Source organism: Petromyzon marinus, chromosome 2 (assembly GCF_048934315.1).
Source record: "Petromyzon marinus isolate PM22_M1 ecotype Great Lakes invasive population chromosome 2, UKy_Petmar_22M1.pri1.0, whole genome shotgun sequence".
Taxonomy (NCBI): domain Eukaryota; kingdom Metazoa; phylum Chordata; class Hyperoartia; order Petromyzontiformes; family Petromyzontidae; genus Petromyzon; species Petromyzon marinus.
The window spans coordinates 12,200,969-12,225,251 of record NC_133668.1 but is presented as its reverse complement, the minus strand read 5'-3'; the positions used below and the strand labels follow the sequence as shown (position 1 = coordinate 12,225,251).

The window sequence follows — 24,283 nt, the reverse complement described above, 5'->3', positions numbered from 1 at the left end:
ACGTGACTTTACCGAAATAAACAAAGTGCATCTACATCATTAGACCTCCTTTGCCAGTACCAAAACATAATAATAGGGTTTTTCCCCTTTTTTCTGGCAACAAAACTGAAACCTTTTAACAAGGATTCATGTTACTGCATTAACCACAATACCTGCAGTCAAAATGCAAACAAAAACATACTATGATAATATATGATGCATTGTCCTTGAAACTGATTGGTCCACACCAAGGGACGGCTTTCTTTTGAGCCCCGACCCAATTGGTGCTCGACCAGAGGACGCCAAAAGGCGTCACACAGCTCAAAGACAATGCACTATGTTTTTTGTTTGCATTTGACTGCAAGTATTGTGGTTAATGCAGACATGAATCCTTGTAAAAAAAGGTTTCAGTTTTGTTGCCAGAAAAAGAGGGGGAAAAACCCTATTATTATATTTTGGTACTGGCAAAGTAGGTCTAATGATGTAGATGCTCACCCCGAGCCCTCATTACTTTGATAGTGGCATTGTCTTTGAGCTGTGTGACGCCTTTTGGCGTCCTCTGGTCGAGCACCAATTGGGTCGAGGCTCAAAAGAAAGCCGTCCCTTGGTGTGGACCAATCAGTTTCAAGGGACAATGCATCATATATTATCATAGTATGTTTTTTGTTTTGCATTTTGACTGCAAGCATTGTGGTTAATGCAGCAGACATGAATCCTTGTTAAAAAAAATCAGTTTTCCGTTTTGTCACCAGAAAAAAGGTGGAAACCCATCTAATAAGCAACGCGTGTGTGTGTGGTATGTATTTGTGTTGAGTCACGCGGTGTCAATGGGAGTGCCCAGCCACGAGAGGGCGCTGCCTCCCGGCCTCGCCCACACTCAGCGGGCCCAGGCAAAACCTCTGCCTGGCATCGAACCACCACCAGCAGCAGCAGCAGCACCAGCAGCGGCGGTGGTGCCTCGTCGCGACCATCGCGGGGCATCGTGGAAGTGCTTTGGCGGGGTGGAGGTGACCTCTCTCTCTCTCTCTCTTTTTTTACCTCCTCCTCCTCATCGTCAAAATCGAGTGGACAGGAGGCGGCTGCTGCTGAGGCTGCTGAGGCTGAGGCTGCGGGAGACAACAAAGAGCGGTGTGGGGGTGTGCACGGTAACTCCGCGCTGCGCGATGTGTCACGCCGGGTTGTTTTTATGTTTTGTGTACGCTTTCTTACTGTACGCCAAGGTTTGTGTTGTTGTTTGTGTTTACCTTTGTTGTTTGTAACGCGAGTTTGTCGGTGTCACCGGAATCTGTTGCGGCGGCGGTGACAGCGGCGGCGATTCTGAAACAGGCGGCGAGGAGACGCACGGGGAGCCGAGGTCGGGGCGTGTGTTGTGTTACAGTGTGTTGTGTTACAGTGTGTTGTGTTGTGTGTTGTGTTACAGTGTGTTGTGTTGTGTGTTGTGTTGTGTTACAGTGTGTTGTGTGTTACAGTGTTGTGTGTTAGTGTGTTGTGTTACAGTGTTGTGTTACAGTGTTGTGTTGTGTTACAGTGTTGTGTGTTACAGTGTGTTGTGTTACAGTGTTGTGTTGTGTGTTGTGTTACAGTGTTTTGTGTTACAGTGTGTGTTGTGTGTTACAGTGTGTGTGTGTTGTGTGTTACAGTGTGTGTGTTGTGTTACAGTGTTGTGTTGTATGTTACAGTGTTGTGTGTGTGTGTTACAGTGTGTGCGTGTGTTGTGTGTGTTGTGTTACAGTGTTGTGTGTGTTGTGTTACAGTGTTGTGTTGTGTTACAGTGTTGTGTTGTGTTACAGTGTTGTGTTACAGTGTTGTGTGTTGTGTTACAGTGTTGTGTTACAGTGTTGTGTGTTGTGTGTGTGTTACAGTGCTGTGTTACTGTGTTGTGTGTGTTGTGTGTGTTACAGTGTTGTGTTACAGTGTTGTGTGTTGTGTTACTGTGTTGTGTGTTGTGTGTGTGTTACAGTGTTGTGTTACAGTGTTGTGTGTTGTGTTACTGTGTTGTGTGTTGTGTGTGTGTTACAGTGTTGTGTTACAGTGTTGTGTGTTGTGTTACTGTGTTGTGTGTTGTGTGTGTGTTACAGTGTTGTGTTACAGTGTTGTGTGTGTTGTGTTACAGTGTGTTACAGTGTTGTGTGTTGTGCTAGTGTTGTGTTAGTGTTGTGTTACAGTGTTGTGTTAGTGTTGTGTTACAGTGTTGTGTTAGTGTTGTGTTACAGTGTGTGTTACAGTGTGTGTTGTGTACTGTGTTACAGTGTTGTGTTACAGTGTTGTGTGTTGTGTGTGTTACAGTGTGCTGTGTTACAGTGTGTGTTACAGTGTGTGTTGTGTGTTGTGTACTGTGTTACAGTGTTGTGTTACAGTGTTGTGTTACAGTGTTGTGTTACAGTGTTGTGTTACAGTTGTGTGTTGTGTTACAGTGTTGTGTTACAGTGTTGTGTTACAGTGTGTGTTGGTGTTGTGTTAGTGTTGTGTGTTACAGTGTGTGTGTTACAGTGTGTGTGTTACAGTGTGTGTTACAGTGTGTGTTACAGTGTTGTGTGTTACAGTGTGTGTGTTGTGTGTTACAGTGTGTGTTGCAGTGTGTTGTGTGTTACAGTATGTTGTGTTGTGTGTGCTGTGTTACAGTGTTGTGTGTGTTGTGTTAGTGGTGTGTTACAGTGTTGTGTTACAGTGTTGTGTTGTGTGTGTTACAGTGTGCTGTGTTACAGTGTGCTGTGTTACAGTGTTGTGTGTGTGTTAGTGTTGTGTTGTGTGTTACAGTGTTGTGTGTGTGTGTGTTACAGTGTGTGTGTTACAGTGTGTGTTACAGTGTTGTGTTGTGTGTTACAGTGTGTTGTGTTGTGTGTGCTGTGTTAGTGTTGTGTGTTGTTACAGTGTCGTGTGTGCTGTGTTACAGTGTTGTGTTACAGTGTGTTACAGTGTTGTGTTAGTGTTGTGTTACTGTGTTGTGTGTGTGTTACAGTGTTATGTTGTGTGTGTGTGTTACAGTGTTGTCTTACAGTGTGTTGTGTTACAGTGTGCTGTGTGTTACAGTGTTGTGTGTTACAGTGTTGTGTTACAGTGTTGTGTTGTGTGTGTTACAGTGTGCTGTGTTACAGTGTTGTGTTGTGTGTTACAGTGTTGTGTGTGTGTTATAGTGTGCTGTGTTACAGTGTGCTGTGTTTCAGTGTTGTGTGTGCTGTGTTACAGTGTGCTGTGTTACAGTGTTGTATTGTGTGTTACAGTGTGCTGTGTTACAGTGTCCTGTGTTACAGTGTGCTATGTTACAGTGTTGTGTGTTGTGTGTTACAGTGTTGTATGTGCTGTGTTACAGTGTTGTGTGTGTTACAGTGTGTGTGTTGTGTGTGCTGTGTGTTAGTGTTGTGTGTGCTGTGTTACAGTGTTGTGTGTGTTACAGTGTGTGTGTTGTGTGTTAGTGTTGTGTGTGCTGTGTTACAGTGTTGTGTGTGCTGTGTTACAGTGTTGTGTGTGTTACAGTGTGTGTGTTGTGTGTTAGTGTTGTGTGTGCTGTGTTACAGTGTTGTGTGTGTTACAGTGTGTGTTGTGTGTTACAGTGTTGTGTTGTGTGTGTGTTACCTTGTTGTGTGTTACAGTGTGTGTTGTGTGTTACAGTGTTGTGTTGTGTGTGTTACCTTGTTGTGTGTGTTACCTTGTTGTGTGTGTTACAGTGTTGTGTGTGTTACAGTGTTGTGTTGTGTGTGTTACCTTGTTGTGTGTGTTACAGTGTTGTGTGTGTTACAGTGTTGTGTGTGTTACAGTGTTGTGTGTGTTACAGTGTTGTGTGTGTTGTATGTGTTAGTGTTGTGAGTGCTGTGTTACAGTGTTGTGTTGTGTGTGTTACAGTGTTGTGTTGTGTTACAGTGTTGTGTTGTGTGTGTATTAGTGTTGTGTGTGCTGTGTTACAGTGTTGTGTGTGCTGTGTTACAGTGTTGTGTGTGCTGTGTTACAGTGTTGTGTGTGCTGTGTTACAGTGTGTGTGTTGTGTTGCTTTTGTTCGGCCGGATCAAGGGGGCTAAACGGGCGCGGCACGGGCTAGAGAAGAGATGGAGTGATGTGGTACAGGAGGCACGGGGCTACTAAAGAGATGGAGTGATGTGGTACAGGAGGCACGGGGCTAGAGAAGAGATGGAGTGATGTGGTACAGGAGGCACGGGGCTACTAAAGAGATGGAGTGATGTGGTACAGGAGGCACGGGGCTAGAGAAGAGATGGAGTGATGTGGTACAGGAGGCACGGGGCTAGAGAAGAGATGGAGTGATGTGGTACAGGAGGCACGGGGCTAGAGAAGAGATGGAGTGATGTGGTACAGGAGGCACGGGCTAGTGAAGAGATGGAGTGATGTGGTACAGGAGGCACGGGGCTAGAGAAGAGATGGAGTGATGTGGTACAGGAGGCACGGGCTAGTGAAGAGATGGAGTGATGTGGTACAGGAGGCACGGGGCTAGAGAAGAGATGGAGTGATGTGGTACAGGAGGCACGGGGCTAGAGAAGAGATGGAGTGATGTGGTACAGGAGGCACGGGGCTAGAGAAGAGATGGAGTGATGTGGTACAGGAGGCACGGGCTAGTGAAGAGATGGAGTGATGTGGTACAGGGAGGTACGGGGCTAAAGAAGAGATGGAGTGATGTGGTACAGGAGGCACGGGCTATTGAAGAGATGGAGTGATGTGGTACAGGAGGCACGGGGCTAGAGAAGAGATGGAGTGATGTGGTACAGGAGGCACGGGGCTAGAGAAGAGATGGAGTGATGTGGTACAGGAGGCACGGGCTAGAGAAGAGATGGAGTGATGTGGTACAGGAGGCACGGGGCTAGAGAAGAGATGGAGCGATGTGGTACAGGAGGCACGGGGCTAGAGAAGAGATGGAGTGATGTGGTACAGGAGGCACGGGGCTAGAGAAGAGATGGAGTGATGTGGTACAGGAGGCACGGGGCTAGAGAAGAGATGGAGTGATGTGGTACAGGAGGCACGGGGCTAGAGAAGAGATGGAGTGATGTGGTACAGGAGGCACGGGGCTAGAGAAGAGATGGAGTGATGTGGTACAGGAGGCACGGGCTAGAGAAGAGATGGAGTGATGTGGTACAGGAGGCACGGGCTAGTGAAGAGATGGAGTGATGTGGTACAGGAGGCACGGGGCTAGAGAAGAGATGGAGTGATGTGGTACAGGAGGCACGGGGCTAGAGAAGAGATGGAGTGATGTGGTACAGGAGGCACGGGGCTAGAGAAGAGATGGAGTGATGTGGTACAGGAGGCACGGGCTAGAGAAGAGATGGAGTGATGTGGTACAGGAGGCACGGGCTAGTGAAGAGATGGAGTGATGTGGTACAGGAGGCACGGGGCTAGAGAAGAGATGGAGTGATGTGGTACAGGAGGCACGGGGCTAGAGAAGAGATGGAGTGATGTGGTACAGGAGGCACGGGGCTAGAGAAGAGATGGAGTGATGTGGTACAGGAGGCACGGGCTAGAGAAGAGATGGAGTGATGTGGTACAGGGAGGCACGGGGCTAGAGAAGAGATGGAGTGATGTGGTACAGGAGGCACGGGGCTAGAGAAGAGATGGAGTGACATGGTACAGGAGGCACGGGGCTAGAGAAGGGATGGAGTGATGTGATACAGGAGGCACGGGGCTAGAGAAAAGATGGAGTGATGTGGTACAGGAGGCACGGGCTAGTGAAGAGATGGAGTGATGTGGTACAGGAGGCTCGGGCTAGAGAATAGATGGAGTGATGTGGTACAGGAAGGCACGGGGCTAGAGAAGAGATGGAGTGATGTGGTACAGGAGGCACCGGGCTAGAGAAGAGATGGAGTGATGTGGTACAGGAGGCACGGGGCTAGAGAAGAGATGGAGTGATATGGTACAGGAGGCACGGGCTAGTGAAAATATGGAGTGATGTGGTACAGGAAGCACGGAGCTAGAGAAGAGATGGAGTGATGTGGTACAGGAGGCACGGGGCTAGAGAAGAGATGGAGTGATGTGGTACAGGAGGCATGGGCTGGTGAAGAGATGGAGTGATGTGGTACAGGAGGCACGGGCTCGAGGCGAGATGGAGTGATGTGGTACAGGAGGCACGGAGCTAGTGAAGAGATGGAGTGATGTGGTACAGGAGGCACAGGCTAGAGAAGAGATGGAGTGATGTGGTACAGGAGGCACTGGCTAGAGAAGAGATGGAGTGATGTGGTACAGGAGGCACGGAGCTAGAGAAGAGATGGAGTGATGTGGTACAGGGGGCACGGGGCTAGAGAAGAGATGGAGTGATGTGGTACAGGAGGCACGGGCTAGAGAACAGATGGAGTGATGTGGTACAGGAGGCACGGGGCTATAGAAGAGATGGAGTGATGTGGTACAGGAGGCACGGGCTAGTGAAGAGATGGAGTGATGTGGTACAGGAGGCACGGGGCAAGAGAAGAGATGGAGTGATGTGGTACAGGAGGCACGGGGCTAGAGAAGAGATGGAGTGATGTGGTACAGGAGGCACGGGCTAGAGAAGAGATGGAGTGATGTGGTACAGGAGGCACGGTCTAGTGAAGAAATGGAGTGATGTGGTACAGGAGGCACGGGCTAGAGAAGAGATGGAGTGATGTGGTACAGGAGGCACGGGCTAGAGAAGAGATGGAGTGATGTGGTGCAGGAGGCACGGGGCAAGAGAAGAGATGGAGTGATGTGGTACAGGAGGCACGGGCTAGTGAAGAGATGGAGTGATGTGGTACAGGAGGCACGGGCTAGAGAGGAGATGGAGTGATGTGGTACAGGAGGCACGGGGCTAGAGAAGAGATGGAGTGATGTGGTACAGGAGGCACGGGGCTAGAGAAGAGATGGAGTGATGTGGTACATGAGGCACGGGGCTAGAGAAGAGATGGAGTGATGTGGTACAGGAGGCACGGGCTAGTGAAGAGATGGAGTGATGTGGTACAGGAGGCACGGGGCTAGAGAAGAGATGGAGTGATGTGGTACAGGAGGCACGGGGCTAGAGAAGAGATGGAGTGACATGGTACAGGAGGCACGGGGCTAGAGAAGGGATGGAGTGATGTGATACAGGAGGCACGGGGCTAGAGAAAAGATGGAGTGATGTGGTACAGGAGGCACGGGCTAGTGAAGAGATGGAGTGATGTGGTACAGGAGGCACGGGCTAGAGAAGAGATGGAGTGATGTGGTACAGGAAGGCACGGGGCTCGAGACGAGATGGAGTGATGTGGTACAGGAGGCACCGGGCTAGAGAAGAGATGGAGTGATGTGGTACAGGAGGCACGGGGCTAGAGAAGAGATGGAGTGATGTGGTACAGGAGGCACGGGCTAGTGAAGAGATGGAGTGATGTGGTACAGGAGGCACGGGCTAGAGAAGAGATGGAGTGATGTACAGGGAGGCACGGGGCTAGAGAAGAGATGGAGTGATGTGGTACAGGAGGCACGGGGCGTGGTGTTGGCCACCCACCCCCTCGTGTGCCGTGGCGGCTTCATAGGTGCTCGCTGACAGCACTTGCCCTCAACAGTCTTTGTGTGTGAGTGCTGCTGTGTTTGCACATTGCAGGACAACAAATGGGTTCACGAACCCATCATTACGGACTGTTTAGGACTATACGCTCATATACGTGCTGATGAGATACTGTGCGTCGAACCCGGACCGATTAGCATGTTTGGCGATGTACGGTGTGAAAGAAGTTCAACATACGGTCCAGGGGGGGGGTTGCTGCTGAAAATATGTACTGGAAGGGTGTAATAAAAATGTATAAAATATATACATTTATATTTCATGTGGAAAGACAGATATGTGGATGAGACATGTATTTGTAAATGTGCTCAACTTTTTTTTTGTCGGGTACAATACTGTGGGTTCTTCCCACAAACTAAACTACCGTATTAAGATTTAGGCGACCAAACATCCGGTGCAGAACTTTACAAAAAAAACCCATCATGAGATCTTTTCAGCCACATACGAGACGTGCACTGCCATGGATGTTGAGGAATTTGCTTTCATGCAGAGGAGCCTCTAGTTTACTGTTGACCCTAGCCACCCCAGGAAGTCTCGTGGTTATATAACTGCACAGCAGGACATGCGTGATTAGAAGCATTCACGCTCAAAAAACATTTCAGATAAAAAAAATGAGACCCCACAGCCATGAAGTGAGCATTCTTGAGCTTTTCACTTTTAAGGGAGGGTTCTCATTTCATTTCTTGCACCAGGGCCCATGCCAAGCACACTCCTCTGTCACTTTGCCGTCGAGTTTCTGTTCCCCTCTAAACATATCACTGCTCATGCTCCCCGTCAGTGGCATCTCGGGATATAGTTCTGAACAATTGGTAGGCTATGTAGAGCTGTAAAAAAACTTACTCGGTGTTGGAGCAGGTACTCATAAGCAGCAGTGTGTCGGTACGAAACCGAGGTTACAAAGAGATCACAGCAGAGATTGGCAAATCCTGACCTTTGCATGCTGTGCACAGCCCACAATTTCCTCCAAAACTCGGGCCGCTTCACGTGTAGGCATGTTCCATTACGTCCAATGTATTGAAGGAATACATACCGTGCCATTGTGTCATTCGCTAACAATGGGAAGTTGGCAAGACGATGTGTTTTGGCTTTTTCATCAAGATGTGAATCATGCCCCCCCCCCCTCTGAGATAGCTCAGAGGGTGTGTATTGTTCAGACATTTATCAATCCTAAGTTAGAATTGTACTATCTTCTACCTGTTGTTAAATGGCATTATTTAATGCTCCAAGTTGGTGAAACTGCATACCTTGTTTCATGCACAACAGTGTGGACAACACATTTATTGTATTTGCAGGCATAAGCAATACATCACGTCATAGCAAGTACATATTATCTATGATGTATGGATCCGAAATGCTTATATTATGTTTAATTATAAATACTGAAATGGCACAGAGAAACATGGAGTGATTGCACGCTTGGAATTACATGAAGAGTCAGATGGAGGAGAAGAATACATGAGTTAGAGAACACACGCAGGTTGAAGACATAGTATTTACTGTTAAGAAAAATATGTGGCTAAAGGAGGTAACGGCCAGTGATTGAAAATAACGAGCGCCAGTAGAAAAAAAGTGAGGCTAGAGCAATGGAATCGGTTTGCGTGCAATTGCTAGGTGGATTGCTATATCGCAGGATTGTGAAAGATGGTGACGGATTGGTCATTGCTGATGATGACTCATAACCGAGGCACCCAGATGTTTTGTTACGTGAGCGTGGATTGCACTCTGCTGATCTCTTTGTGTGCAGTCAAGCCGCCCTTCCTCACTGCCGCTGAACTTGAGACTTCCTTGAGGCCATGGCGGAAATTCTGGCCTCGCTGTTGGAGGTGGCGGAGAAAGCGGCGAACATTGCGCGCGTCTGCCGTGCCGAGGAGGCACTCTTCCGCCTCCTGGTGGAGGAGAAGACGGGCGACGACAAGAACAAGAAGTTTCTGAGCGACTTCAAGACCTTGGCCGACGTGCTCATCCAGGAGGCCATTAAGCATTATGTGGGCAAGAAGGTGAGAGCGGTGGCGTTGTGCATCTTCATCAACATCGCCATCAGGATTGGGATCTTCATTGTCTTCTTCATTGGTTTTAACTTAGTTTTGGACACTGATCTACAAAGACATAATATACAACTTCCAAATCTATACATCTTATTGAGGCCTTTTTTGTGTAATTGGGAAAAATTGCGGTGTTATGCAATGCCTTTCTGGACTTACAGGGTCTGCAGGAGGTATGTGTCCTTTCACGTGTGTAAGGATTTGCATTTATTCGGGACTTGAATGCCAAGTCATCTACAGCATTCTTACAAAAAACACAAACAATAAGAAGACAATCTGACCAGGGCAACAAGGGGAAATAAGCCACCTTTTTGTATATTTCATTTGATTGTGGATGGGCCAAACCTTTTGTAAGATTACTCGTAAATCACCACTGGAGCACGTATGCCGTGTTCTCATGGCAAGAGGCAACTAGACTCATCGGCCCAGGTATGGCCCTGCATGGTTCGGATCTAGTCCCAACGCTTCATGAGTCGCACGTCTCTGTGGGTTCGGTGTCTCTTTTCCCTGTCTCCTTTACGACTTCCCATCCTAACCCTCCACAGCCTGAGATAGACAAAAATAGATGTACAGTCTATTTTAACAGGGTTTTGAATATGCTCACTTGGGTTAGGCCACGGGTCGGCAACCTGCTGCTCTAGAGCCGCATGCGGCCCTTTAAGGACTGCTTCCTGATGTTATTTATTTAGGACCATCTTGTGTTCACATGCATTGCGACTTTTGAAATGTTGAGTTTTTTACCGGATTACAAAAAAAACGGCTCCTCTTGTTATCATCTTTGCCGACCCCTGGGTTAGGTGAAAGCAACTTAAAATCTGTCAAACATTTCTGCTGTCTTTTTCAAAACAAAAATACGGCCTGTAAGTTGATCATTGACTGCACATCCATTTCTTGTGACATCACCACTTGTGACATCACCACTCTTTTTCGAGGGTGGCCTGAGTTAAGGCCAGCAGCACGCTTCCAGAAGTGAGCTGCACGGACTGGTAACAGAAAAGGTTCGGTGTCCTGTGAGCCCATGTAACACTGTTGTGAGAATCTAGGCAGAGCTCCCTTGTTTGGTTTATAATCCGGTCTGGCTCACTTTCCAGTGATCTCGGAAACATAATTAGTAGTTTGTAGGTTTCAGAGCCATAGCTATCAATCTCCCTGTTTGGAACTGCTGTAATATGAAAGAAATTCCCTCAAGCCCACTGTGTCCATTGTGTTTAGTTCCCAGGTCTGGCAGGGCACATTTACGGAGAAGAGAGCAACAAGTTCACTAATAGCTTGGGTAAGTGTTGCTTCGTAGTGCTTCCTGTGCTCATTGAAACTATTGAAAGTAATTGCTTTGTTTAGCACTTGTGTGTAAGCTGTTTTGTTTGGGTGCCTGATAATGTTAAAGTTATAGTGCTTGCTACATCATTCCATCCCACCCCCGTTGTGCGCATACCACGATTATGAATGCCAACTAATAGGATGTATCTTCACAGTGGGCATGCAACTCTTCTCCTCTACGGCTATTAATTTAATTTTGCTTCTGGGTCACGATTCGATGAAAGACAATTATGTTCCTGATTGCACAGTTTCTTTCTATATTTTCGCGCAGTTTTGTTTTTCCAGAATAAAAAATTTCGACCTCTGTTGCCACTGAGAATAATGTTCATCGCATGACAGTCAAACCGATATTTTCTAATTTCTCAGAGCTGGAATTTAGTCAATTTAAGTACAGAACCAAGTTTGTTGTTATGGCTGTTTCCTGCAATCATTGGTGACCGAGCTGAGACCATCAACTCATTACACTCGAGAAACAAGTTTCATTACAGGAGGTCGCTTGGATTTTAACCCAGGATATCAGCAGTGTCATCTCAGCACTCTTGACATTTGAGGCACCCCAGCCATCTCAAGGATAGGTTTATATCGATGCATCGTTAACATGCCTGCCCACTTGCTGTGCTGCATTAATGCCTCTCGCCTGAACGTACCCGCACGTGCACACAGGTGAGACGGTGTACATCGAGGTGCGCGCCACCCCCGCCGACACGGCGGAGCTGCTCACCCTGGTGCTGGATGGGAACCACCAGGCCGCTCGCCTCCTCGCCGAGGCCGTGCACTCTGACTCCGGGCTGGCGCCCGATCCCCGGTTGAAGGACATCGCCGTGAAGCTGGAGCCCGAGGACCTCGGGGTGTGGGTCGACCCCATTGGTAGGTGTAGCACATGGTGAGAGGAGGAGCCCACGATAAAATTGCCTCGATTTACTCGGTCTTGGCAGATCCCAGGTTGAGCCCGGTCAGAGTCTGGATTGCAGGCTGCCTGGGAATATCAGGTGCTGTAGGCTTCGGCCGTGAGGTGGCCAGGAGATGTTAGTACAGCAGTGGATTGAATTTAATCTATCTGTGTTCAGTTTGTTGGGTTATCCCCTCATATAGGTGGTTTGTTTCTCCAGATACTCCACTCCATGCCAGACATGCATAATTGGAATTGGCTGACATCTCAATGTAAGACCCTCCAGAAATAGGGTGCTGAGACTCATTTGGGGTTTCTAAGATAAATATTAGGCACTAGCCTTTTACCCGTCCAAGGACGGGTGTATTGCAGTAAATCTGAAACTTGCAAGCGAAAATCAGACCGCGACGTGATATATTCATTGCATCAATTCGTGTGCAATTTGTAAGGCCGCGGTGACACAGACCTATTTCATTTTAAGGTTATAATCCCTTGTTCATCATGACATCCTTTTTACTTCTATGTCTCAACAGCGTCACGGAGATCACGTGACGTGAGGGTTCTGCCTTTGTAGTGAGGGTTGTGAGTTGACGCTGTGGAGGGGGGAGGAGGCGCCTCGCCCCCCATGTGGAGTGACGTCAGCCGCTAATTATTATTAATGAGGGGGGAGGGTGCTCCATGTGGAGTGACGTCACCTGATCATGATTATTAATGAGGGGGGAGGGTGCTCCATGTGAAGTGACGTCACCTGATCATGATTATTAATGAGGGGGGAGGGTGCTCCATGTGGAGTGACGTCACCTGTTCATGATTATTAATGAGGGGGGCTGCTCGACGTGGAGTGACGTCACGAGCGTTGCACACAGACATTCTTGGCTCAGTAGGTAATAATAATGGGGGGGTGGTCGATTTGGAGGACGTCACCTGTTAATGAATATTAATGAGGGGGGCTGGTCGATGTGGAGTGACGTCACGAGCATTAAGGACATTCCTGGGTGATTATAGTAGGTATTATTATTGTTTTTGTAATGTGTTGGGACTTAACCCTCAGAGGGACTATCATGCGTTTAGTCAACATTTCTCTTGGTAGCAAATTGTGAAAACATAACCCCTCTCATTTTGTCCGCATTATGCTCCAGCTAAAGCTGACAAAAACAATTTCTTCGTGTAATGATGAGATAACTTTATTTCTCTTCAAGCCACGTTTCTAACGAGAATCAATATTTGCCAAATGTACAAGTACTGTCGCTATACGGACTCCTTGTATCATCTTAAGTCTTAAATACTATTTTATATGTATGTATGTTGAAAGTCTTTTGCACCGTACATAGCCAACCGTGCTAATATGAGGTGTGGGGGAAGGACACCAAACTAAACACAAAAAGGTAGCTTAAGTGGGTAGCTTGTTATTTTTTAATTGCCAAAATATAAAAAAAACACATTTAGCTGTTAGCAGAAATACAATCGTAAAATTTGGCTTTAGTTTAGCAGTTAAATGTGAATGGAGTGCCCACTTTCACATACATTTGACTGAAAAAGATTTCCCATTTCAAATTACTTGTGCTGTCAGGCAGCCCCTTGTAGATGCTTTGACATTTTTTAAATGTAACATTTGGAATTTATGAATCCCAATTTAGCCCGTCCTCTATATTATTTACTAGCTTTACTACCCGGCTTCGCCCGGGACTTGGATGCACCACGCCCGGCCGCCTTTGTCCCCCCAGTGGCGATGTTCACACAGCACCCCAGTTACTCGTTTTAGGCTGAGTCGACCTAGGGGAGGCCCAGGACCGGTTGAAATAATCGTCACCGGTGGTAGCCGTGAGCGGGAATCGAACTCGGGTCGCCGGGTTCGTAGCGCAGCGTAGCACTAACCACTACACTACCGCTCCCCCCACACACACACAGACACACACACAGACACACACACAGACACACACACAGACACACACACAGACAGCGTGCTAACCACTACACTACCACTCCCCCCACACACACAGACACAGACAGGCACACACACAGACACACACACAGCGCGCTAACCACTACACTACCACTCCCCACACACACACACACAGACACACACACAGACACACACACAGACACACACACAGACACATACACAGCGCGCTAACCACTACACTACAATGCGTTACGTCACAGCTCACTTGCCGTGAAAAAGAATATATGCATTATTGAGCTCCCACCCAAAAAAAAGTGTATTTTTATAATTTTTGCATTGTGTATTGTCTGGAAAGTACCCACATGGCAAATTTCAAGTTTGTTGCATGTCGGGAAGTACGCTAAACATTTTGAACAGACACATACAATCACAACTTTGCCTTTTATATGTATGGAGATGAGTACTGCAGAGCATCTGGTGCTGTTTTTTTACCCCATTTAATAGCCTTAACTCTTTGGGCTGCACAATGTTTTCTTCAAACTTCAATTCACTACGAGTTGTTGTGTGGCTTATAATTGCACCGGGCAAAGTGCACAGCACTTGCTTGTGTATACAGTCCGCAGCCTCGACCTACAGTATTCTTATCATGAGGAAGTTTTTTTTGTTTACTGAAGCATAAAGTTAATAAAACCAGTATTCATCAACATACCATTTAAGCTGATTTGCTTACGAACACCACAAAACTGCGAAACTCATGTGGTCCAATTGGGGTATTGGGAAATCTGTCGCTTTCCGTACAGTTTTTTGTAGAAAAAATGTGTTGACGTTTCTACTCGTAACAAAGAACCAAATTGGCCGAGAAGATGTATTTCTCTTGGTTTGCCAAGATGTGATGTGAATATGACCACCTAAGGTATCAAAACGTCAGTCCTAACAATATATTTATATGGTAAATAAGAGTGGATTATTTCATAACCCACTTGTTTAAGGTAGTTATATAATTTACTATTATTGGCCACGTAAAGAAATTAAAACCGCTAAAGTGATGCAACGTAATGTGGGACTGACAAGTGAAATATCTGGTCTGGGTTTGTGTTCTAATAGTCCTAAAACCTGATTAATGCGCATGTCCCGTATGATATACTAGCTTTACTGCCCGGCTTCGCCCAGGACTTGGCTTCACCACGCAAAAAATAAATGCATTATTGAGCTCCCACCCCCCCCCCCCCCCCCAAAAAAAGTGTATTTTTATAATTTTTGCATGGTGTACAGTCTGGAAAGTACCTACATGGCAAATTTTAAGTACGCTAAACATTTTGAACAGACACACGTAATCACAACTTTGCCTTTTTTATATATATGTTGATGATGATATATAACCACTCTCATCGGTGGAGCCTCCACTTAAACTCGGGCACTTCACCCCTCCCCCAACATTTGTTTTAACCTAGGCACTGCCTCTTCTGAAATCAATGACTGCCAATGCCCTTTTTTGGCTATTCCCTTATTCCTCCCCTAATGGAAGAAAACATCTCTCGGCCAACAATGCAAGAAGAACGCTTATCAGTGGGTCATATGGCCCTATAGGAAAGCGCCATAGAACTCAGAGTGGGCCGTATGACATTCAGCATTTGAATTGAATTAGAATCTTCATTTATCCTGGAGGCACTGCTATTGATGAATCGGCAGTGGACTACGCAAGTTTGAGTGATGGATCGTGAGGTAGGAAATCTCCATCTGCGTTGTGCAATCACCTGTCCTGCTGCTGGATACCTACATGAATACCAAGTAGCGATGTGGTCGGTCCCAGAAAATCTCAGTGACTGCAACTACCCGGATGCAAACCTCTGCTTTCAACCTGTGCCTTCCACCCCAGAATGATTTATTTTCGCTTCCTCTGCATGTGATATAAAGTAAATTAACGGGCGAAGGGGATTGTTTAATCACTTTCATGAAATAACTTTTTAATTCGTCCACTGCTGTGCTTTGTAGATAGATCATTGTATTTCAATAGACTGTCTTCACATGGATCAGTTTAGACTTCACAATTTCCAATAAAAACCATAATCCACCGTGTAATTTTGGGCATGCCTGGTAAATGATATATCTCTCAAGTGTGCTAAATGCTAAATCATTACAATTTGAGTATAAGATCCAAATATATATTTAAAAATAAAAACACAGTTTTAGTCACTTGCTTTCTTCTTGATCTGTTTTGACATGTCGTAAGAAAACACATTATTCACTGTGCCTGTATAGCCTATAGAGCCTGCTTTTTTGCCAGCTGTGTGCCCAGGGACGTCATGGGAAATGAGACGTCGGTTTCCATTGAAGCACGCGCGTACGCCTACAATTTCTGCAGTGGCAGTTCAGAGTGCAGCTGTCTTTACAAACAGCACTGTATCCCCAACCCTTAGCTGACCCATTTTTTTCCACACACAAGTTACGCTGTGCCCATTAATACGCACCCATGTTTGTGCTGCCCTGCGAGCCCCGAAGCCAAATCACCCTGAATATACCCAACCTCATCGGATCTCAGAAGCAAAGCGGAGTTAAGCCTGGTTAGTACTTGGATGGGAGACCACCAGAGAGTACCGTGTGTCATGGTGTGCGTGTGCCTGTGAAGTGGGGAGCGGTAGCGTGGCGGTTAGCGCTACGCTGCGCTACGAACCCGGCGACCCGGGGTCGATTCCCGCTCACGGCCAACACCCAGTGACGATTACCTGAACCGGTCCTGGGCCTCCCTTAGGTCGACTCAGCCTCAAACGAGTAAGTAGTCTGGTGTGTGAACATCGCCTTTGGGGAGACAAAGGCGGTCGGGCGTGGTGTTGGCCACCCACCCCCTTGTGTGCCGTGCCGGCCTTCATAGGTGCTCGCTAACAGCACTTGCCCCAACAGTCTGTTTCAGGCTATACGGGGGATTTTTGTCTTTTTTGTGTCTGTGAGGTAGCCAGGATAAGGCAGGATAGTAATGGATTGAATCTCTCCGTGTGAAGGTTTGAGTGTTCTGTCCCATATGCACAGTTTCCTGGGTATGCCCATTCTCTTGGCTACGCACGGTGCGAAAAAGAAGTTCAAAATACATATGTACGCGAATGATATTGGCTAAACATCCCTTAATGTGGATCCCTCCTGAGCATGAGTCCTGACACTGTAAGTCTTTTCTGGGTAAATAGATAAATGGTGTTTACAAGTAAAGGAAACATTTGTTCAATGCAGTAACAGGCATAATTTCGGTCAAATGTGGCAATCAGAATACAGTACTTTATATGCAGATACTTTAAAATTATAAAGCTTAATTGGAAAGTCAGATTTGCTAACTTGATACCACTTTGCTTCTCTGGCAAATTATTTTTTGTTGGACCGTTAAGTACAATATTTACAGGGTGTCCCCAATGTAGTGTTATCCCCATAATATAACTTTCACAAGATATGATTATAACTGACAGATAACATGATAGAATGTTGCTCTGATATTAAAACACATTAATGTGGGGTACGTACATTTTACACCGAATGCATAGCATTCATGTTTTAACCGTGCAATGTCTAGTCCATTACATCAGTGTTTCTCATGACAAAGGATAATCTTACATCATATTCTGTATCACATTTTACTTTTATCTACCATTATAGTACATGTTACAAGCATAACAAACACAGGTAAACCAAACACAAACTTGGTAATATTGCGGTAACATGACATTGTCTGCACACTTGTGTAGTTGTAAGCAGCACACAGACCCTAAACAAGACTTTGATTTATCTATAGCAGGGGTGTAGAACCTACGAGCCAAATCCAGGTCATGACTTAAATTTATGTAGCCCAAGGCCACATGAGGCCTACCACTTGGAAACAACCCGTAATCGATGTTTATTTGCCACTGCAAGTATCTTACTGTATTTTCGACCGAGCAACATTGTGTTTAAACTTTGCCCCACTTCGTCACCGGTTGTCTTTTAAGTAGGTCTTGGCACGCAGCCGATGCATTTACTGTCAACTGATGTGTGCCTGCCCCCAAAGCTATTTGAAAGTCCGATTCAGGATTAAAAATGTTCCACACCCATGCAGAGCAACAACTACAATTTCACATTCAGGAGCAGCAGAATGTATTGTTGTAATGTCTCCTTCGTATTTGTGGATCGGGCATTGCATCATTATATGTTATATGGTCTATTCTGGATGACCACCGTTACACTGAAGAGTTTTAAAATTTCCCTTTGTGCATCAGATATGTGCATCTGCCATGGTTTGTGCTAATGCGGTTTAGGGTGTACCATGAGCTCCGTGGAAGATCAAACCCAGGGATCTTCTGTTTTGGGTCTTTTTCACACCCATGATCTATAGCTACAATTCATAGCTGCAAATATTTTCATGAACATGTTTTCCCCTGTGGACGTATGTGCATGCGTGCGTGACCAGACTCGACGAACCAGTACATCGAGGGTGCGTCGGATGACAAGGGCAGAGGTGGGGTGTTCGAGCACGGTCTGCAGTGCGTCACTGTTCTCGTTGGGGCGTACGGGAGGCACGACGGCCTGCCCATTATGGGCGTTGTCAACCAGCCCTTCGTCAGGAGGGACCCGCAAACCGGCAGGTGAGGGCACACTCTCTCTCGGCGCATGTAGGCCTCGCCAATTGGTTCTTCGAAACCTCTCAATCGTGCTGCGATTGGGATGTATTATGAGAAGGGCGGACGTGTTAGGAAATGTGGGGGGTTATACAGGTCGATGTTTTTCAGTGAAAGATGACGTATCATGTGTTTATTTTATTGTGGTGACAATAACCAGTGCACACACATGCGATTCCATGAGTTCCAGGTGACATTTGCCACTGAATTGTTTTGCTCTTGGGAATTATATTACTGTAGTCTGGATTACAACATGAGCCAGAGAGTTAAGAGAGGCCAAAATCGTACATGGTGTCAAGAAATCTATACATATATGGTCACATACAACTACCGGATTATAAGATGGTAGGTATGTATACGTCTCGTAATCGCACAATTATTGTAAGAGTAATAATCATGGTATTTACTAAAAAATGAGGGTTCTGCACTGGAATGTTTGACCAATTCTCTTTGGGAGAAAATTGGAGTATCCACCAAGCAAACGAGGAGGTAACACTCTCCACAGATATATTCAGCAATCCATTGCTCTACTGCCATGTCCTGGGCTACCTTACAGCCCAAGCCAAAACCACATGTTTTGGCAATACGAGGCTCCTTCCTGCTTGGCTTGTGGGAATCTGACAATTTTTTTGTATTAATTTATAAAACATAGAATAATGTAAATAGGGACATTGACTCTTATCACACAGTACTCTAAAATTCTGGACACATTGCAGGTTGTAAATGGTTTGTCAAGGAGTGTATATACACATTAATTCATTGTGTGCACTTGAAACTGGTCAGATGCGGTCTCTATAAATAATGCGGCTCATGTACTGCATGCCTTACTTGCATGAAGCAGCAACATTTTTCTGGATCTTAAATTATGGAAAACTACAGCAGTGTCAATCATGACTGATGATTAATTCGCAAAGTATTTGTGCATTGAAATAATTGCAGTCTACAGAGTTGGCAGTTATAGATTATAAATGTGTTAAAATTTAATATTTATTTTAACATAGTAAGTGCAGTGCACCACACTTTCACAGCAACGATCTATCCAATGCTGGATGAAGGCCTCACCAAGCCATTACCAGTCCATCTATTTCTTGAGCAAGAGCCGATTTGATAGCTCCATCTCCATGGTGTGTGTTTTATCAAGTTCTTTTTTTCAAAAATACTCCGGTCTGTTCTTGTCTGCCTCTTTATTACATCAAATTGATTCCGATCTGATAATAAAAAACAGCAGAATGTACATACATAATATACATGATGTATGTTGAATAACTGTGAATAAGCCAATCAATAATATATACCCATTGTAATTTATGTGAATACATTAACTCCCCCTCTTGTCTTCACACCTGATTGGCTCACAAGTGATGATATCACATTTATCTAAGACCGAAACAGGAGGATTTCTCCACAATTCTGGCTGTCACTTGATGAGGCTGGTTGCAATTACTGGCAAAACATCGTACTCGAATTGTAAATATTTGTGGATTTACTCTCCAATACACCGGTGTGTTGAACTAACAACTAATTGGTGCGTTTTGTTTACGTGACAAACCTTACTAATTGGCTGTCGGGTGGTGGCGGGTGTAACGACACATGTATATTTACGCAATCTAATCCAAAAAACCTAGATTATAGGTACTCTGATATGTTTTGCAGTTGTCCTTCCCAACCCATATCTACAAATGTTTAGCCAACTTGTTGTACATGACTTTTGTTTTGTTCTAATTTATCTTGAGCCCAACTGTGCAACTGTTTTTAACCGGTTCTGCGATCATTTCCTGTAGTTCATATTTATATGTTACTTTGACATACACCACCCCCAAACCCTCTCAGTTCTCACCCGAGCCCAGTGATTTTTTTTGTTTGGTTCTGTGTGCCCTGAAGATCTAGCAAGCGTGTGCTATAGAGTGAAAACGCTTGAGAAGCACTGCTCTCGAGACTCTCTAGAACTCCCTCTAGTGGAGGCCCTGCCAACAGTGCTTTGAGCAAATACTGGCAGCGCTGCACCCTTCACTTTTTACACCATTGAATAATATCAAATATTAAACTGCAGTTCTCTTGTTATTGTTGTGTCGCTGCAAGGTGGTCAGGAAAAGGCTTCTGGGGCCTGTGTTACGACGGGGTACGCGTGAGCTCCATCCAAGGCCCTCCCCACTCGGTGGACCTCTCCGTGGTGATGAGCGGCAGCGAGGGCGAGCACGTCAGGTTGGCGATGGGGAAGCTGTGCGGTGGCGATAGCGAACGTGTCCGGCTGGTGGCCGGTGCCGGCTACAAGGCGCTGTGCGTGGCCGAGGGCTTCGTCTCGGCTTACGTGTGCACCAAACCCAAGACCACGTATGCCTGGGACAGCTGCGCCCCCCACGCGGTCCTGCGATCCCTGGGGGGCGGTGTGGCCAACCTGCGGCGTTGCATGGCGTCGTACCGGCAGGGCGTCACTGAGAGAGGCGAAGAAGGGAAGGAACCCCCGCAGCTTGTCTACCACCAGCCCTTCCCGAACGGCAAAGGGGCTGAGATGTGGGCCAATATGGATGGGTTTGTGGCCTACCGGTCACCAGCTGTGCTGCAGGCGGCATTGTTGGCCTTAGCCGAGTGCGAGCGAACCTGAGTACCGGTACTCGCCTTGTATTTGTTCCCCTCTGGTACTGTAGTGTGGCGTGTCGACTTTTTTCCGTAACAATGCCTTCGTCAGCTACGGTTTATTGCAGTTTTCTACACGAGACAATTCTGTTGCTTGGGTAATGTTCTATTGGGTGCTAGAGCAAAGTATGACCTTTGAGCTTGGAAACTTTGACTGAACTTTGTCATTAGTGTATTTTTCACATAACTGTTCTTTTTATTAGGAAAACAAGTTACTTGGTTAATTGGAAAAAAGTTATATTCTTCTCATAAGCTGATTTGTATTATCTGTCAGTACTGACAAAAATTCCAAGATTTAAAAGGGTTGGCTTAGGTGGCTTAGGCACACGCCTGTAATCCTGCACGATGGGAGCAAGAGTATGTGGTTCACATTTATTTTAAACTCCAAAACCGACAAGGTTGCGAGGTGGCTAGATGGTAGTACAGGAAGTGGATTCATGAGCCCACCTGTGCAGATCCTGGTATGCTTTGTGAGGTATCACCATGCACTCTAGTTTTCCTCTCATATGTAGCAAAACACTCCTTAAAAAGGAATTTTGTGAACATCCCAATGCAGGACCTTCCTAAAAAGTATTTCAAATACTGAACCGGTTCTACTTTGAACATGAGGCTGTATGACCACAACCATTGCATTGTGATGTCATTGGGAGCACAGTATTAGTATGGCTGAGCTCAGACCGTATGGACCGCATGTAGAAGTGGTCTCTTCATTGAAGGGCCTCTTCATTGAAGGGCCTCCTGTAAAAAAAAGCAATATGTACAGCCCTTTGTCAATCCACTCCTGGATGATGGCCTCCCCAAACCTGTGCTGGTCATGAAGCTTATTTGACCATATTTCACCATCCTGGTCAGTGGGTTGAAGGCATGGAAAATAGATGTGGAAGCATATAAAGTAATGTGCAACAATGGAGGTTCCTGCACTGCCTACCATGCAGCGGCCCCGGCCGATAATACCTGTTATGCACGGTGGTCGCTCATCCAAAAACTATCCAGGCTCAAGTTTGCTTAGCTTCCAAGATGTGATGAGGTGCATTCTGGGTGACAATGTGTAAAAAGTCTCATGTATTCAAATATAAAATCTATAACGACTTCGATGTTCTCCATTACACCATATTGATATTTGAATGTAGTTATTTTTTGCCTTTCACATTTGCACATTTGTTTGATGTTGTAGGGAACTGGGGGTGAGCGTTGAGGATACGCTTACTAAAGATGTGACTGACCGATTATTAGACTATTTTTAGAATCTAGTAATTTTACCCTAAATATCAAAATACTATCTTTATAAATAAAAGGGGGGACTGCATTTTTATATTTTTTGCATTGTGTACAGTCTGCAAGCTACCCGCATGCCAAATTTCAAGTTTGTTGCATGTTGGGAAGTATGCTAAACATTTTGGACAGACACACATTCACAAATTTCCCTTTTATATATATAGATGGTCCACGGTCAGTCCTCTTCTGGGTGAAAGCCTCCCCACACCGTCTAAGTCATAGACGATGTCTGACCATATATTTGACCAGACTAGTCGGTGAGAGTTGGGGATAGAGGGTCCAAGACTGATTCAGATACCATACGCCACTCGTGTGCTTGCTGTGGCGAGTTATCAAAATCTAGTCGCACATATACAGAAGCTAAAGTTATGTATGTTTATCTGTTTTCTTATCAAAAGGGGTAGTCCCATTATCGTCAATTCTCGAGTGCTTTCATGTCTCAATTCTTTGAGGTTTATCACAGCACGGGTGCTATCCAGTGCTTTTTTAATGTATGTATTTTATATTAATACTCCATATAACTGCTGCTGTAAACTACACTGAGTTTGACAAATATTGGTATATAACATGACTGAATGTAAAAGTAAATAGCCAAGTTTATCATTTCCTCTCCTGTTGAGATGTTCGGCTTAATGAGCCTTTTTTTATTAACTCCGTGCAGTGCGTGCACACAAGGTAGACATTGCACAGAACGCCTTGGCAAGGTTGTTAAGCCCAACGTCTTACCCCTAATTCCGTTTTACATATTTGTGGTTTCATGGGTGGGGAAAATAGACCAGAATGCAGTACTTGTGTATATGTACTGTATATTGAACTTCTTTCGCACCGTACTTGGCCAACCATGTTAATCGGAAGTGCATTGATTACCTGTTTTAACCTGGAGTCCAGGCTAATTAAAGATAATGAATGGATACTTGTGACACTTTAATGTAAAATTAACTTGAGTGTTCCTTTTAACAGCTATTTATTTCGTGATAAACGCTGAATGTAATGTGCATCTGTCAGTAATCACTCAGGCATGTGGAAACCATACATGCCTTATTTGTTTAAGTCATGGATTTAGACTTGTATTGCCTTTTTCCCACATTCGACAATTATGGTATTTCATATAAATAAAGGGTGAGTGTATTGTCAAACAATGCATGCAAAAAGTTGCATATCCAGTACTTGGCATAATCATAACGAGTTGAGACAAATGAAAGGCACCGTAATGCTTTTTTTTGGGGAGACAAGGCTTGGGTAAGGACGAGGAATTCCAAACGAGCTGCCTGACTGAAGAATTCCAGCTGAGCTGCCTGGCTACATGAGCTCCAACCTCTCTCTTTGTCCAACTCTTGCCTCTTCACCCCCCCATCTCCTACTCTCTTACGTCCACCTGTGTGGCAGCGCACACCAAACAACTCGCACCTTTACTATGACGATGCTGGTTTTCAAGTATTCTCAAGAGATAAATGTCGCTGTTTAAATATTTTTTGGGACAAGGCATATTCTATCTGTTCGTGATTTTTTTTGTCAGTCGTAGTACAGAAGCCATTTGGCACCATTTCTTTCAGTTTCATAACCTGCGATTCACAAGGCTTGTGGGAAGTGGTCTGCGGAACTGTTGTAGATATTCTTTTTTTCACAAAACCAAATGTAGAATTCCCATTGTACAACTTCGCTGTTATTAAAAGAAATCTAATTAATTGTTTTCATTAATATTTAAGTGCTTTGAGAGCAGTTTTAATTTCGAAAAATATTTTACTGGTGCACAGCGATTCACACAAAATGTGTTAAGCGTGATAGTGTTGCGCAGGTCTAGAAAGATTGGGGACCAATGCTTTTAGGCATCTGAATGTCAGTGAACTTCAAAGCAGGCTCAGCTGAAACACTGTTCAACTTGTATACTTGTATGGTTTGTTTGTAATGGGATTTTATTTACATATGTTTGTAAAATTTTGTATCATGGAAATACAATTTTATATACCAATGTAAATCACGAACGTATGTATCATGACTCACATTGTGAATAATAAAATACTCAACATATCCTCTTCGCATTCCTTATTTGGTTAATTTTGCTTCGTGACTATCACCGTAAATTTATGTCATCACAAATTTCAGCAGGTGTCTGCGTGAAGATTTAACAAAATC

At 45.3% G+C, this 24,283-nt stretch overlaps 1 protein-coding gene across 2 annotated transcripts; it reads left to right on the top strand.

Moving 5' to 3' along the window:
• Nucleotides 1-336: 336 nt before the first annotated feature.
• On the top strand, nucleotides 337-24,179 carry INPP1 (inositol polyphosphate-1-phosphatase). Of its 2 annotated transcripts, none has more exons than XM_032962750.2 (6): nucleotides 337-986; nucleotides 9,204-9,456; nucleotides 10,714-10,774; nucleotides 11,482-11,685; nucleotides 18,034-18,208; nucleotides 20,321-24,179. In XM_032962750.2, the coding sequence occupies exons 2-6, from the start codon at nucleotides 9,253-9,255 to the stop codon at nucleotides 20,841-20,843; spliced, it is 1,167 nt and encodes a 388-aa protein (XP_032818641.2). In that variant the 5' UTR covers nucleotides 337-986; nucleotides 9,204-9,252; the 3' UTR covers nucleotides 20,844-24,179. The 2 variants fall into 2 exon arrangements, with proteins under 2 accessions (XP_032818641.2, XP_032818650.2); XM_032962759.2 differs by having other exon boundaries at nucleotides 337-1,124.
• The last annotated feature ends 104 nt before the right edge of the window (nucleotides 24,180-24,283 follow it).